The sequence below is a fragment of the Lytechinus variegatus genome, chromosome 9 (assembly GCF_018143015.1).
Source record: "Lytechinus variegatus isolate NC3 chromosome 9, Lvar_3.0, whole genome shotgun sequence".
Taxonomy (NCBI): domain Eukaryota; kingdom Metazoa; phylum Echinodermata; class Echinoidea; order Temnopleuroida; family Toxopneustidae; genus Lytechinus; species Lytechinus variegatus.
This window is the reverse complement of record NC_054748.1, coordinates 33,739,349-33,757,068: the sequence shown is the minus strand read 5'-3', so window position 1 is coordinate 33,757,068 and position 17,720 is coordinate 33,739,349. Positions and strand designations below refer to the sequence as shown.

Below are 17,720 nucleotides of genomic sequence, written 5' to 3'. Positions count from 1 at the left end.
TCTTGTAACATTGATTCACTTATCACAAATAGTAGGATTTACATGCATATGCCTGTCAATGATAAAGATTAAAATCCGAAGTTTGATTTTCCTCTTCCCTAATGGGAATATAAATGAGTGAGAATCTGGGGAGCATTTCATCAATATTTTCATCCGACTAGTTGTCAGATCTGACATCTTTCCATGATTTTGATTGGCTGAGAGGCACTGTTCCTATGGTAACTGTCGGATGAAATGGGACTTGTCGGATAAAACGTGCGACAAGTCCTTTCATGAAACGCACCCCTGATGTTGTACCCAAGAAAAGGGCCCTGTCTAACATGGAGTTGGGATTGATAAGAATCAAATTGCGATTGATCTATGATTATGTATATAATAGATAAAAACTTCAGATCAGTTGCAATTGAAGTTTGATTTGATTTTACAGTATCACAACTCTTTGTGAGACAGCTCTCCAGTCATGTAAATAACCAATCTGGAACATCCAATCTGGTATCATTGGCAGTGGTCAGAATGTACAAATCATTGGAGGAGACAAACAAAAGAAAAGAAATGCTTCTCCTCTGGACATTATGAAATCCTATTCAATTAAGGCCAAGGTTAACTCTGTGCTACGATATTGGAAGCCAACAATGTAAAAATTTTGTTTTTAATTGTTTTTGTAATCCTTTGATGTGAAGTTTGATGTTGAGTTATTATTAACAGGTGATTATGAATGATTTGAGTGTCAAATGAGTTGACTAATTGAACATGTACCGTTTAGAGATTTGTGTCATAATTGGCTATCCATAGTAAACCACATCTTAAATCAAGAATTTGAGTCAAATATGGGTCCATAGTACTGGCCTGTACAAGCTGCACAGAAATGTGGTTAGCAACCACAGAGCACTAAAGGCAGGTCCAGTTGCATCTTTCACGCTTTGATGTCAAGTGTTGATCCAAGATATAAATAGCATGTACATGTATCTGTTGGGACATTAGGCATCACCGTGACATAACCCGTTTTAACAAGACCTCTTTTAGCACTCACAACGTCTCTGTGCAGCTGTTACTGGAAGTGTTTGAGGCTATGTCACAAAGCTATCAAAAGCTATGCACTACTTTATGAAAGAAGGGAAACAATCCAATTGTGTTTTCCAATAATTTTTTTCAATCAGTCATAAAAGTTGATATACAAGTAGTGTTGATAGACACTTTTGGCAGTCTACATGGAATATATTTGTTTCGAACAAAGTGTTTTAATTTTCTGCAATTTGAAAGAAATTATATAAAGAAGTCATATTTTTTTTGGAAGGTAGACAAAAAAACTTTCAGCTTTGTACTACATATTGAAGTTGTTGTTTATAAAGCTATGCGTACTTGCAAAATAGTCTTTATTGTAAGGTTCTTTGAAATAGCAGCTGCACTTTTTTATAATATAAATATCTCAGCAAAATGAAATATCCTTGAAACTATACTAGTCTTATTTTCAATTATTTTAGATTAATTTGTTTCCTTCAGTCATTCATGTTTTACACTATGGTAAGCAGTATTTTCTTGTAATGCACATTTCCTCTGAAATATTTGATTCGAATTTAATTCAGGAATACCATTATTACACCTTGCTGAATACAATTATCATGATAATAATTGTAGATTTATAATATTTTGCTACTTGTGTGCCAAAAGAATACTATTTTTTGAAAATAAATGTGTAATATTTATTGTAGATAATTGGTGTAATTTCCAATTTTTTAGACCTAGCTTCCAGAACAACAGCATTGACAAGAAATTACCATTTGGTCTACATATTAACACCCAGTTTCCTCTCTTCCATTGGTCATCGGCTTACTATCAATTGGTCTAATGCCAATTCATCCAATTCCCAACTCGTCTACTATCATTTGGTCTACCATCAGTTCGGCCACTGTCCACATGGTCTAATTGCCATTTCGTCCACTCACCATTTTGTCTAGTAACCAATAGGTCCAATAGCCATTTAGTCCATATACCATTTGGTCTACTTGGAATAAGTGTTAATTGGGCAAAGTGAAAGAAAAATAAATGGATATTAGACGAAATGGTCATGGACGAACTGGTGATTAGACGAATCGATGATTGGACCGAATGGTTGTTAGACGATGTTTCGATGGACGAAATGGCATTAGACTAAATGAAGTTAGACCATGTGGTGAGTGGACGAGTTGGCAATTTACCTGGTCATCCACAAGGTCTAATCATCAGTCGTCTAGAACCAGCCCTTCTACTTACCGTTTGGTCTCATTGCTACTTAGCCCATTAACCATTTTGTCTAAATTCCAGTTTAAAAAATAATACTAATTTCATCTTATATCCATTTGGTCTAAGATCCCTTTAGTCTATGTCTATGATTACTGTAGATAATTTATTTGACAAAGTTCCAAATAACAAGAAGACAAAGTGGAAGTTTAAACTGATGTATGGTTTGATTCATCCAGGAAAAAATAAATCTATTCATCTGGACTTACTTTGATTGAAACAGAGGATTATTATGATTGAAAAATTCCTCAACATCTCCAAGACAATAACGTCGACTGTGCTTCGGCGCCAATCGGCAACAACGATATCCCACCAATTCAGAAGTGTCCCGGATCGGACATGAAACTGTCCTCTGTTTCAATCAAAGAGAGTCCAGATGAAAAGATTTATTTTTTCCATCGTAAAGTGGAAGTTTAACTGTCTTGGCATTGATTTGTTGATAGTAAGACCAACAGAGTACTACATGTAGCCTGATCGATGGTTGGACCAATGGTCATTACATCATGTGGCAATAGACCATGTGGGTTTAACCAAGATAATGTTAGACAATATGAACTTTAGACCATTTGCTAGTAGACCAAGTGGGTTTAGCCATGATGTTAGACAATCAGAGCATTAGACCATTTGCTAGTAGACCAAGTGAGTGTAGCCATATGATGGTATTTGACATACAAACCAACTATTAGACCATCTGGTAGTAGATGAAGTTGATACAGCCCATTCTTATCTTCAACTCTCTCGGTGCTCTTTATCATGCTCTCCCATGTAAGTCACACTGTCCCTATTATTCCCCTCTTTCTTTCTTCCTTCCTTCCTTTCATTCTTTCTTTCATTCTTTCTTTCCTTTCTTTCTTCCTCCCTTTCTTTCTTACTTCCTTCCTATCTCTCCCTTTCTCCTCTTTCTACTATTCTTGTTCTTCTGTCCTTATCAAGATTTCTCATTTTATTCACATTCTCTCACATTTATTGTTCCTCTCTGAAGCATTCCTTCTTTTTCATCTCTTCCTCTTTCTCTCTGTCTCTTTCTTTCTGTCTCCCTCTTGGCCCTTCTCATACCTCCCTCTGGACCTCTCTGGACCTCTTTCCTCTCTTCCTCACCCTCCTCTTTTTATCTATATCCTCTCAATTCTCTAGTTCTTTTGTGCCCCATGTACTTTCACAACAATATAACTTATTTCCCTATTTGATTGTCTAACAAATCAAGATAAGTGACAAAAGATATCTATAAAGGATTTCTTTTGTATATTCTATTGCACATATAAAACAATCTAAGGTAATTCACTCATTAGATGACTTCCGATTAACATTCAGTGCTCTTTGCGCCAGATGCACAGCTTTTGCCATTTTCTGCAATGTTCCAGCGTAACAAGTCTTTGGCATGTATCAATTTGATTATGCATCTCAATTTTCTACTTAATTAGGGAATAGTCATCGGGTAAAATGATTCCAAGGTAAATAAAAAAGCATAATATAACCAACATAACTGACATTCTGAATAATTTGAATATTTGGCTTGTAAAATTGAATGAAGGTGAAACTTTGCTTCTATTGATTGTCTTCAAACCCCTTCAAACAGTTGGAGCATGGGCCATATTTAGAACATCCATCAGACCAACGATCACATTATTTATTTTGAATGTGGACTAAGAAGTCTTTTGGCCTCTAAGAGCTTGACCTGAGCATCAAACAACCATTGCTGAGCATCCGTCTTCTGCTTCTTCTGCAAGTCGGCCGTTGGAGATGATGACCCAACAGATGCAAGGTTTTCCTGCCTTTTAGCTGTCTTAGGATTTTTATCTCGACTGCTTGAGGACTTGTTTGGAGTCCTTGCAGGACTTGATGAGTTGCTTATCATTGCCATGAGGTCATCTGCAATGGTGATACTGAAAGGGGAAGGGTTCTCTGAACTTGATGCCGATGCCTTCTCATCCGCAGTAGCAGGGGATCTGTCTCCCGTTGGAGATGGCGAAGTGACTCCATTTGCTTTGGTGAATTCAGACACAAATCTACTGAAGTCATCATAGGTTTGTTCATTTGGGAATATAATGGGAGATTCAGCGTCTATGTCAAAGGGCTTTTTGAAAGAGTCTTTCTTTTTCTTGCATTCTTTTTTTAAGCTCTTCTTCGGAAGCTCCTGATCAGTATCCACATGTTCCTGTTTATCTGTCTCCTTGGGAGGATTACCTGTTTCACTTTTCTCATCGCCATCACTTTCATTGGGTTTGTCCTCAGGAACTTCCTCTCCCTTGATCATGGCAAGAAGAGTGTTCATTCCATCTTCAGCCACCTTACGACGCATCTCCTCCTGAAGTTCTGCTTCTCTTCTGGCTTTTTCCTCCGCTTCTATTTTGGATTTCCTGGCCATCTCTTCCTTTTGCAGCTCATTGAAGTCAGCTATTGATCTCTTCTTTTTCCGATCCCTCTTCCGCAAGGTAGCATTGTAGAATTCATCATCGATATCACTGTCTTCAAACTGCTCATCACTGAGTTGTACGTTTTCTTCAACCTCCTGTACAGACTGAGCAAGTTTCTTCCTGACGCGGAGACGGATCTCCTCACGTTTCTGCTCTTTCTTAGACCATTGTGGCTTTGCAGCAGGTTCACTGATGACTCTGGCCGGGTTTGTTTCAATAAGCTGCTCTGTTGCTGACAAGACTTCTTTCTTTGGTTGAACTTGTGCGCCACTAATGGGCATGTTCTGAATGAAATCTCTCTGCTGTTGGTTGATTGGCTCATAGGTTTGTTGGGGTGGTGGTGGTGGCTGTTGCTGCAGATACTGTCCATGAGGATATTGCATTTGTGGTTGTGGTGGTATCATAGGAGGCCCATAGCCGTATGGGTTCATGCCATAGTATGGCATTGGTGGAGGTGGCATTGGGTATGGCATCATAATGGGCATCATCATTGGATTCCCTGGCACTCCTCCTTGAAAACCACCATATGCCCTACCATTTGGTTGTTGGACCCTTGGCTGTTCTCCTTCAACCTCATCTGGGACTTTCCCTCCCAAAGCTGCAATCAAAGTCTTCTGGAACTCGGAATCACTGCCAGATGCATTGATGATGACAATGGGTCTGTTTGTGTTGTCACCAAGTGGTTTATCTGCAAGATTTGGTGCAGCACCCGCTGTTTCATCATCTATTACTTTCTTAGCAACCTCTGGGGGAGGTGGTGGTGGAGGGGTCGGTTCCTTTTGAGGTGGAGGCGGTGGTGGAGTAGGTTCCTTAGGTGGTTCTGGTGTTGGGGTTTTTGCACGTGAGAATAGAGACTTAACTTTCCCCCACCCAGCTCCTTTATCTGACTCCTCTTTGATGCTGTTTAAAGTTGTCCTTGAGGCATTGATATTGGCCATGCTTGGAGTTCGTAATGTTACTTGTGATCCTGTCTTACTTGAGATACTTTTCTTCCTCCCAAATAACTTCGACAGTATACCCCTTTGTTTTTCCTTCACCTCCTCATCTTCCTCCACGGAGTTGTCAGCTTTATTCTCTTCCGCTACAGTTTGTTCTGTCTTTGCTTCCTCTGGAGGATTTTCGGGAGGCTGTTCAGTCACCTCGTTGGGTTCTTCTGTCGATCTATCTTCCTGAACAACGGATTTACTTTCCTCTTCTTCAACCTCCTTCGGCTGATCTTCATCCTTAACCTCTGCTTTATCTTCAGTATTTCCAGCCTCTTCTTCTTTATCACTCTCCTCCTTCGGTGTGTCCTCTTTTGTAACTTCTTCTTTGGCATCCTTCACTGGTTTTTCCTCAGGATTCTCTGCTGTTTCTTCAAGATCTTTCTTCTCCTCAGCTACTTCTTCCGTAGGTTCCTCGGGTTTTGGCTCCTCTTCTTCTTTGGCTTCTTCGGATGTTCCTTCTTCTTGCTGTGGTTCATCTTCTGGCTTTTGTTCTTCTGGCTTTTCCTCTTCTGGTTTTTCTTCTTTGTTCTGTTCATCCTCCTTTTGGGGCTCAGGCGCCTCCTCAACTGGGTCCTTTTTGCCAAACATTTTCTTCATAAACAACGACATCCTGGCAACCCTCGTAAACTTGTTGGCAGGTTTCGTTTCCTTTGGCTTATTTTCTTCCTTACTCTTCTCTTCTTCTTCCTTCTGCTTTCTTTCCTCTTCTTCCTTTCGTTTTCTTTCCTCTTCTTCCTTTCGTTTTCTTTCTTCTTCCTCTTGTCTCTTTCTAGCCTCTTCTTCCTCTTTCCTTTTCTCCTCTTCCTCAAGTTTCCTTTTCTCCTCGGCTTCCCTCAATCTTTCTTCCTCTTCTCGTTTTCTTTTCTCCTCCTCTTCTCGTTTTCTTTTCTCCTCTTCCTGTTGTTGAGATGTTGGTGGTCTGCTCCAAGCCTGACGGGTGGAGACCCGGCTTTCGTGTCCCTCCTGGATGCTCTCAAGGGGTGGTTTGTTGCTGAGAGTTCCAACTCGACGAGACCCCCTTCCTCTGCCTCTACCCCTTCCTCGTCCTCTCCCTCTGTCCTGATTATCACCACCATCTGCACTTCTAGGTGGAGGTGCACCCCTTCCTTGTGATGGAGGACGCCCTCTTCCTCTCCCCCTTCCCCTACCTCTGCCTCTTCCTCTACCCCTTCCTGCTTCTGCCCGTTTCCTCTGCTTCAAAATCTCAGCCCTCCTCAAAGATTCTTCCCGGCGTTGTCTCTCTTTCACCAGCTCCTCATCCTCCTCAGGTTTCGGTTCTTGTTTCTTCTCTTCCTCGTCCTTCTGCTCTGGGTTATCTTTGTCGCCTGGGGGTTTCTTCTTCTTTTTCTTCTTCTTCGGAGGGGCGACGTAGCTGAAAGTCTGAATGTCACCCATCCCGCGAGGTCACTGACATAGTTCGTTCATATCCTGGAAAGAAAAAGAATGAAAGAATATTAAAAAATGAAATTATTGAGTAAAACATTTTCCAAGAAAAACAACTATATTGAATCTATCCACAACAATGAGCACATAATATCCCTTTGGTCAATGCCTTAACTTATCTTCATATGTTTTTGCAAATATGATATCCAATATCATGACGTTTTTAAGCAGTGGCGGATCCAGCCCAGCCCCCCCCCCCCCCCCCCGAAAAAAAAAACATTCATAAAAAAGAGAGTGTAAAAATTCCCCTTCCTTGGTGCCAATGAGGAAAGTGATTAGAGTGATTTTTTTGGGGGGGAGTGTTACACCCACAAATGTAATAATCGCCCACAAATGTAATAACGCCCACAAATGTAATAACACTTTACCCACAAATGTAATAATTTCACCCACAAATGTAATAATGCACTTTACCCACAAATGTAATAATTTTTGATCGCCCACAAATGTAATAATGACTTTACCCACAAATGTAATAAATTTGAAGGGATTTTTGGCAAATCCGTTCTAAGCTAAAATCGTATAGTAATGCGTTCATTTAGCACAAACGTGCAAAGTCTCTTTTCCTGATCCGGTTAATTAACAAATTATAATATAAGTCCAAAGTCTTTATTCCAAACCCGGTTTTTTCAAAAATTATAATATAAATCCAAAGTCTTTATTCCAGACCCGGTTGTTTCGAAAATAATAATATGAGCCAAAAGTCTTTATTCCAGACCCGGTTGTTTCAAAAATAATAATATGAGCCCAAAGACTTTATTCCAGACCCGGTTGTTTCAAAAATTATAATATAAATCCAAAGTCTTTTTCCAGACCCTGTTGTTTCAAAAATTATAATATAAATCAAAAGTCTTTATTCCAGACCCGGTTGTTTAAAAAATTATAATATAAATCCAAAGTCTTTATTCCAGACCCGGTTGTTTCGAAAATAATAATATGAGCCCAGAGTCTTTATTCCAGACCCGGTTGTTTCAAAAATAATAATATGAGCCCAAAGTCTTTATTCCAGACCCGGTTGTTTCAAAAATTATAATATAAATCCAAAGTCTTTTTCCAGACCCTGTTGTTTAAAAAATTATAATATAAATCAAAAGTCTTTATTCCAGACCCGGTTGTTTAGAAAATAATAATATAAGTCCAAAGTCTTTATTCCATACCCAGTTATTTAAAAAAATAATCGTATGATCCAAAAGTCTTTATTCTAGACCCGATTGCTTCAAAAATGATAATATAAGTCCAAAGTCTTTTCTCCAGACCCGGTTGTTTAATAAATAATCATATGAGCCAAAAGTCTATATTCCAGATCCGATTGTTTCAAAAATGATTATATAAGTCCAAATTCTTTATTCCAGACCCGGTTGTTTAAAAAATAAAAATGCAAGTCCAGTCTTTTTCCAGACCCTGTTGTTTCAAAAATCATGATATGAATCCAAAATTTTTTTTCCAGGCCCGGGTGTTTAAAAAAATCATGATATAAATCCAAAGTCTTTTTTCCAGACCCAGTTATTTCCAAAATTATAATTTTAGTCCCAAATGAGATACATTAATGATATTCCAGTGGAATAAAAATGAGAATCAAGCTGAGTCTTTTCTTCAGACGCTAATGGTAAATTGAAAATCATGCATAGTCTTTGCTCTAGACCTGGTAACTAAAAGCTGAAACTTTATAGTAATGAGTTTATATGGCACAAAAATGCGAAATCTTTTTTCCAGACCCGGTGAATTAAAAAATTATAATATAAGTCCAAAGTCTTTTTTCCAGACCCATTTATTTCAAAAATTATAATAATTATAAAAAACAAAGACCCACGATCCTATTTATGTTGAATAATATGGAAATGTAGCGTAGTCTTTCTGTCAGACCCAGTTATAAAATTCATTAAAAACACAACAACAACAACAAAACAAAGACCCTGCAACCATTAAAGGTCAAGTCCTCTTCAGAAAAATGTTGATTTGAATCAATAGAGAAAAATCAGACAAGCACAATGCTGAAAATTTCATCAAAATCAGATGTAAAATAAGAATGTTATGACATTTCAAAGTTTTGTTTATTTTTAACAAAATAGTTATATGAACGAGCCAGCTACATCCAAATGAGAGAGTCTATGATGTCACTCACTCACTCTTTCTTTTGGTTTTCATTGTTTGAATTATACATTATTTCAATCAGGACCTCCATGCCTAAAGCACAAATGTTAAAATAATGAATTTCCACGTGTTGCAGGGAGGAATGAAACTTCATTTCACATGACAATGACGAGAAAATAAAATATTTCATATTTCATTTAAGAAAATGCAAAAGAAATAGTGTGTGGGTGATGTCATCAGTTCCTCATTTGCATACCGACCGAGATGTGCATATAACTGTTTTGTGAAATGAAGCGAAACATTAAAATGCCATAACTTTCTTATTTTACATCCGATTTCGTTGAAATTTTCAGTGTTATGCTTGTTGAATTTTTCTCTTTTTATTCATATCAAGATTTTGTTGGGGTGGACTTGTCCTTTAAAAAAAAAAATCTTGTATATTCCTTCCTTTTTTCTTTGAAAACACCTAAATAACCAAACATTAAAAACTGAGAAATAAGATATCAGTAAACAATAGGGGGATTACTTCCCGAAAACGATAAAGTCGTTGATTGACGATCTATGATATATTATATAAAAGAAAAACATTCTAACAAGAGGGGATAACCATTCCATTCCATGTTTTTATTTGGCAATAAGTCATGATTGACTATTTTTGCCACCCACTGTATGAGAAGTAGGGTAACAATATTATTTAGTATTATTTTTATTACTTCTTTTTGTCTCACCTGCATAGCAGAGTGAGACTATAGGCGCTGCTTTTCCGACGGCGACGGCGGCGTCAACATCAAATCTTAACCTGAGGTTAAGATTTTGAAATATCATCATAACTTAAAAAATATATAGACCTAGTTCATTAAACTTGGACATAAGGTTAATCAAGTATCATCAAACATCCTGCATGAGTGTTACGTCACATGACTAAGGTCAAAGGTCATTTAGGGTCAATGAACTTAGACCATGTTGGGGGAATCAACATCAAAATCTTAACCTGAGGTTAAGATTTTGAAATATCATCATAACTTAAAAAATATATAGACCTAGTTCATTAAACTTGGACATAAGGTTAATCAAGTATCATCAAACATCCTGCATGAGTGTTACGTCACATGACTAAGGTCAAAGGTCATTTAGGGTCAATGAACTTTGGCCGATTTGGGGGTATCTGATGAATTACAATCAAAACTTAAAAAGGTTTTGGATCTGATTCATGAAATTTGGACATAATAGTAATCAAGTATCACTAAACATCCTGGGCAAGTTTCGGGTCACATGGTCAAGGTCAAAGGTCATTTAGGGTCAATGAACTTTGGCCGAATTGTGTTTTTTTGTTGAATTACCATCATAACTTTGAAAGTATGTTGGTCTAGTTCATAAAACTTGGACATAAGAGTAATCAAGTATCACTGAACATCCTGTGTGCATTTTAGGTCACATGACCAAGGTCAAAGGTCAATGAACTTTGGCCATAATGGGGGTATCTGTTGAATTACCATCATAACTTTGCAAGTTTATTGATCTGACTTTTGAAACTTGGACATAAGAGTAATAAAGTATCACTGAATATCCTGTGCAAGTTTCAGGTAACATGATCAAGGTCAAAGGTCATGTGAGGTCAATGAATTTTGGCCACATTGGGGTTTTTTGTTGAATTACCATCCTATCTGTGGAAGTGTATTGGTGTAGTTCATAAAACGTGGAAATAAGAGTAACCAGTATCACTTAACATCTTGTGCGAGTTATAGTAGTTTTCAAAGTCAGCACTGCTGCTATGTTGAATCGCGTGATGCAGGTGAGACGGTCAGAGGCATTGCACTTGTTTGTTATTATTATTTCTTGTATATTCATTCCTTTTTTATGAAAAAAAAACCCTTTAAATACATATAAAACAAAAAACTGAGGAATTAGATATCAGCACACAATATGGGGATTACTTCCCGTGAACGATAAGGTTGTTGATCGACGATCTATGAGATATTATATAAAAGAAAATCATTCTAGCAAGAGGGGATAAAGTTTTAACAAGTTCTTCGGTACTTTAAATTTTCAGTGTACCAAGCACCATTTGTAATATATTCAGCTTTTTTTTATTAGTTACAATTCCAATAATCTCAGTGGCCTAAGATATATTTTCTGGGGTTATATTGACCCGTTAAGTAAAGAGAGAGAGAGAGGATTTATGTGATCAAGAAGTGATAAGATAGGAAAAAAACTGATTTGAAATGACTGAAAGAGAGACAGGCAAAGAAAGAAGAGCCCCCTCCCACACCCGTACCAGAGTTACGGAGTTAGGCTGTCCCGTCGGTGGATTCAGGTCCATCAACATCTTGAGGTTTAATCTTTCCAGGGGGCAAACGTGTGTGGGTGTGTGTGTTTGAGTTTTGTCAGACGTGTCTCAGTCAGATATGATTATTTACGTCTGGGACCGACCTTTAACGTCACCATCCGAAAGACGTGACCAGGGCTCGAACCTCTGCATCAATTTGTAACTTCCCCACATAGCTTGGATTACAGGCGCACAACGCCCAATCTTTAAATATGGTGTAGTCTTTGCTCTAGACCCATGCAGTTATTTCAAAATAGGAAATTATTAGAAACGATAAAAACAGACAAATTATATTAACAAAGACGCCACAATATCATTGATGTAGAATAACGTTGTTGTTGTTGTTATTTTGGGTTTTTAAGGCGCGTACCATTCAGATCTGAATATTTACACCTTTTATTAATTTGACGTTTTTGTGGTATTCAATTCAATTTTATTTATTTCACTTCCATCAAACAAAAACAAGTTGTATACCAACTTACGGTATGCCTTATCACAGGGTTTTATAGTTTGGGAGATGCTGGTGTCTAAGTTTTTAGATTAATCTTTTGCTTAGTTTGTATTTTAAGAGAACTGGATGTGGGGTAAAGACAACTCTCTAAACCCAAGCATTTTAACTGGGTTTAATTTTAAAGATTGGTCTCAGCTTTGATTTTTTTCAACATTTGTTTATCTTATAAATAGCTAGGTCTAGACGAAGGTCTAAGCATAATAATAATGTTATTCAACAGGAATAAGAATATGACAAAGTCTTATGTTTTTAAGATTGTTTGAATTAATTTGTAAATGACTGGGTCTGGAATAGGAACAACGCTCTAAACATGTGCTTTTGTACTTGGTCTTAATTTGGAGGATTGTTGGTTCTTAGATTCGTTGTTGGGGGTTGGGTTTTATTGTTTTTTTTTATTCTTGAAATAATTGTGTCTGGAGGAAAGTCTACAATCGATCTCCATGTTATTCCACAGTAGTTAGATTATTGGGTATTTGTTTTAGACAATTTTATTTTTGAATAATAACCAAGTCTGGAAAATGGACGTTTTCTTTGCAAATGCATAATTACAATGTTTTGTAGGGGTCTTAGTATTATTATACAAAAGAATCTGGGTGTGGGGTACAGACATATTTTTTACTGGGTGTAAATTTAAAAAATTGGTTTTAGATTTGATTTTCTTTTTTAATTCATTTCTTAGATAACCTGGTCTGGAGGAAAGAGTACGTTTTACAACTCATGTTATTCCAAGAGAATATGATAGGGTCTTATGTTAGAAGATTTTTTTTGGTAATTTTTGTAATGATTAGGTCTGGAATAAAGACAACATTCTAAACCTCTTTTTAAAAACCTGTTCTTATGTTCAAGGATTGCTTGGTTTTAGATTTGGAGTTATTTATATTTTCACTCTTAGCCTTATTTTGAAAAACAAATGACTGGGTCTGGCTGAAAGACTACGCTATATGTCCATTGGCGCAAATATTCACTACTGAATGACACGCGCCGTATAAGCTAAAACAACAACAACAACAACAGTTATCCAGCATTAATAAGATTATGGGGTCTTTATACGGTTTTTGTTGTTGATGTATTGTTATTTACAATTTTTGAATAACAGGGGTTGGAGAAAAGGCTAAGCTCGATTTTTTTTTCCACTGGAATATCATTATGGTATCTTAGTTTGGACTTATATTATAATTTTTGAAACAAACGGGTCTGGAATAAAGACTTTTGGCTCATATTATTATTTTTTAAACAACCGGGTCTGTAATAAAGACTTTGGAATTATATTATAATTTTTGAAACAACAGGGTCTGGAAAAAGACTTTGGATTTATATTATAATTTTTGAAACAACCGGGTCTGGAGAAAATAGTTTGGACTTATATCATCATTTTTTAAACAATCGGGTCTGGAATAAAGACTTTAGGCTCATATGATTATTTTTTAAACAACCGGGTCTGGAAAAAAACTTTGTACTTATATTATAATTTTTGAAACAACCGGTTCTGGAATAAAGACTTTTGGCTCATATTATTATTTTTTAAACAACCGGGTCTGGAATAAAGACTTTGGATTTATATTAAAATTTTTGAAACAACCGGGTCTGGAATAAAGACTTTGGATTTATATTATAATTTTTGAAACAACAGGGTCTGGAAAAAAGACTTTGGACTTATATCATCATTTTTGAAACAATCGGGTCTGGAATAAAGACTTTGGGCTCATATGATTATTTTTTAAACAACCGGGTCTGGATTAAAGACTTTGTACTTATATTATAATTTTTGAAAACAACCGGGTCTGGAATAAAGACTTTTGGCTCATATTATTATTTTTGAAACAACCAGGTCTGGAATAAAGACTTTGGATTTATGTTATAATTTTTGAAACAACCGGGTCTGGAATAAAGACTTTGGATTTATATTATAATTTGTTAATTAACCGGGTCAGGAAAAGAGACTTGGCACTTTTGTGCTATATGAACGCATTACTATACGATTTTAGTTCAGAACGGATTTGCCAAAAATCCCTTCAAATTTATTACATTTGTGGGTAAAGTCATTATTACATTTGTGGGCGATCAAAAATTATTACATTTGTGGGTAAAGTGCATTATTACATTTGTGGGTGAAATTATTACATTTGTGGGTAAAGTGTTATTACATTTGTGGGCGTTATTACATTTGTGGGTAAAGTGTTATTACATTTGTGGGCGTTATTACATTTGTGGGCGTTATTACATTTGTGGGTGCAACAGGGAGGGGGGCTCTGCTTGTCAACAAGTGTAGTGGAAAATCGTAAATATTGTGACATTTGGCCTCCTTTTGGGGTGAGATTACTTGTCCGAAAATATATTAAAGGGGCTACTCTAGGTTGAAAATAATATGATTTTAAATGACGAATAAAACACTTAAATCTTTTAATCAAAATCTGAACAGGAGTAATAAAGTTATAACATTTTAAAGATTTACATTATTTCGGTGATACAGCTCTTTGCATGTCTTCATGAATATTGAATGATCAAACTGATGTCATATTCCACTTTTCCTTTTGTATTTTTATCATATGAAATTCAGTTATTCAAAGTTTGTCGTCAGAGAAGTTTTTTTTTCAAAATTGATTGACGACTGACTTAATACAATAGACATTATAATTGCTGCCACTTGATTAGAAGGGAGACTTATCATACACACGTAAGAAAATAACAAAAAATATTTATGATTTCATGTAATAACCTAATATAACCTAAAAGGGAAACTAGTGTAATGACGTCATCAGCACATCAAATGATTTTTAATGATGACGTGCATACATAAATCTTGCATCAATTACTTCATAATTATCAGATTTTTGTGACATTTTCAGCATTTTTCTCGGTGAAACTTACACTCTTCTTTATTTAAATAAAATCATTTTCAGTTCGGAGTGTACCCCTTTAAGGCGTTTCTTTCTGGATCCGCCACTGTGAATCTTTGAGAAGATAATCTTTCCCTTTTCCCGTGATTTTTCCTAAATAATTTTCCATCATCGCACGAAAATATATTATAGTGTTATACTAGCATCTAAACATTTATTACGTTTAGAACTAAGAGAAAAAAAATTACCCTGAAAAATATGTCCTCATGCAGTTACGTAGGAATTCAAGAAAAAATGCAAACAAAACATTGGTTCTATTAGTAGTATTTCAGGTAGGGGCGGATCCAGTATTTACCAGTTTGGGAGGGGCTATTTGGAAGAAAAAAAGTCAACCGAAAAAAGGGTTATTGATGCCCGCGGAGATAATTTGGCTAAGAAAAAAAGAAGTTCATGTATGAAGATCTCACCCGCCTTGATCTATGCCTTATCTCGTGCAGAGGAGAAGTGAATCAACATTTTATCATTCATTTTATCTATTTCACTTATTGATTTATTTGTATTCGCTTATTAACTTATTTATCTATTCGTTTATTAATAATAATCCACTTTTATATAGCGCTAAATCCATCTGAACGACGTGTCTATTCTCTAAGCACTTTTACAGATATATTATTACCCCGGTCGTCGGATTCAATCAGTCATTCCCGCACACAATGTGTGCACATCCTCCACTCCCTGGGGAGTTTATTCATTTTTTTTAATATTTACTGAATATTTTCTGACTGGTATCACGTATCCAATTTTGTTTATTTACATGAAGTCAGGTACGCAGGGTATTACTTTCCATTTAATTTTGGTCCCTGATAGAGGCATTGGCGGATGTGACGAGAATATTTCCGATTAACAAACAAAATAAAATAACACAGGAAGGGAGAAAGGGATCCCCACCTTTTAATAATAATATCAAGAAAATGGTGGAATTAGTAGAATAGTATGCAAATAAATGAGTAGACAGATTGTATAGCAAATGAGGGAATGCATTGAATGAATGAATGAATACATAATGAATAAATGTGCATGTAAAATCCTCCCCCCGGAGGTTCTGCTAAAATGTTGATGGATATTTTATATCTGGCTCAAGTAAGATCAGTTGATTGCAACAAATCGTAATTTTCGGATAGATTTTACTGCAGTGATAGCGTATTGAGAAATCAATTTTGAGTGGGTTCATTGGGTGTATTACGTAATTTTGATTAAAAATTTGCGAGCGAGCGAGCAAAAATTTCAACCTTTTTATTACAAAAATCCAAATTTGTGATAGATTTTGACATAAAATTAAGAAAATAATCTCAAATTTCACCCTTATCCTTTTACTTTTCTTTTCTCTTTTTCCTCTTGTTTTTTCTTGGTCGTGATTTCTTTGGGGGGCGGGGGGGGGGGGCAAGAGCCCCCAAGCCCCCCCCCCATCTTCACGCCAGTTAATTTTAGAAACCGTTACTTACATAATTATTTATGGCGATGAATTTCATGGTAGCTCTTCGTCTCTCCAAACATGATTATTCAGTTATCTGTATAGAAAATAAATAGGAACCAGAAAAATGAGAAAGATAATTATCAATACTAAAAGTTCAATTTTAGCAGTAGTCCCAATAAGAAAATATAAATATATGGCAGTTAAGAATGGTTTAAATCACATTGTTAATTCTTTCACATTAATTTTGAGAAGATAGACAAGTAGGCTTACTCTTTGGCGTATTGGCCTTCAACTTTCTTTATAATGGTGAAAAGCAACGGGGATATTTTTGTCAAAATATGATATAGGTCTACAGGTTTAAACTAATTAGATATTAGTAAATTATTTTTTTTTCAATGATAGCTAGGCCAACTTGCCTACAATATTTTCCCAACTATATACGATTGTAGCCTAAGTTATATACCTATGACAAAACTGAAAACTTGAAACATTCTATCCTTTAAACTAAGTATTTTCATTTAAGAATTGAAGAAAAAAATACGGCAAGGAAATGAAGAAAGTATATTTCATATGAAGTTGATAATTACTAACCTCCAGGCCTGCTCACATCTGTAACATCTTTTTCCAAAACGGCTTGATAAGCATTTTCGAGAAACATTTTTATGTTTCCTGATTAATTTCCAGGAATCAGATGAATAACGCAAATATCTGTAGTTTCGAAATCTCCATGTATTTCTTTATCCCTCTCTTTTAGAATATAGCTGTATATAATATTCACCTTATGTGACATGAAATAGTAAAGACTATTCAACGATACGTAATAATACGTCACGGTATGGGAATGTTAGTATACGGTGTATTGTGGTAACTGAGGAGAAGAAGAAGACGGTAGCTCGAATCGATCGATAAGAACTTCTAAGCGTGTCTTTGTTACTTTATTTTACAATGGGATGGGTAGATGATATTGATTCCGTTTTCAGTTATTCTATTTATACGTATGATGTTGAGGTGTACAGGGCGTATTCAAGGAGGGGTCATTCAAATCAGACTGTGTCGATGCACTGGTGTACTAGGGGTTGCATGCATTTGGGGCCATGCCCCCCCCCCTCAAAAAAAAATGTGCCACCACCAAGAAAAGAAAAAAAATAAAAAGTAACACTGGTTTATAGTTAGGGGGCTTGCATGGGGCCATTCTTAAAAAAGGAAAGAAAAGGAAGAGGAAAGGAAAGGAAAGGAGAGGAACGGAAAGGAAAGGAAAGGAAAGGAAAAGAAAGGGAAGGAGAGGAGAGGAGAGGAAAGGAAAAGAAAGGAAAGGTAAGGAAAGGGAAAGGAAAAGGAGGGGGGAAATGGCTCGAAGTATT

The 17,720-nt window shown here is 36.2% G+C and overlaps 1 protein-coding gene across 1 annotated transcript; it reads right to left on the bottom strand.

Moving 5' to 3' along the window:
• Positions 1–3,854: 3,854 nt before the first annotated feature.
• LOC121422036 (bromodomain-containing protein 4-like) lies at positions 3,855–17,181 on the bottom strand. Its single transcript, XM_041616840.1, has 3 exons — positions 16,951–17,181; positions 16,388–16,453; positions 3,855–7,105 (listed from the first exon to the last, which is right to left on the bottom strand). Exon 3 carries the CDS (start codon positions 7,070–7,072, stop codon positions 3,905–3,907), a length of 3,168 nt encoding a protein of 1,055 aa, XP_041472774.1. The 5' UTR covers positions 7,073–7,105; positions 16,388–16,453; positions 16,951–17,181; the 3' UTR covers positions 3,855–3,904.
• Positions 17,182–17,720: the final 539 nt, after the last annotated feature.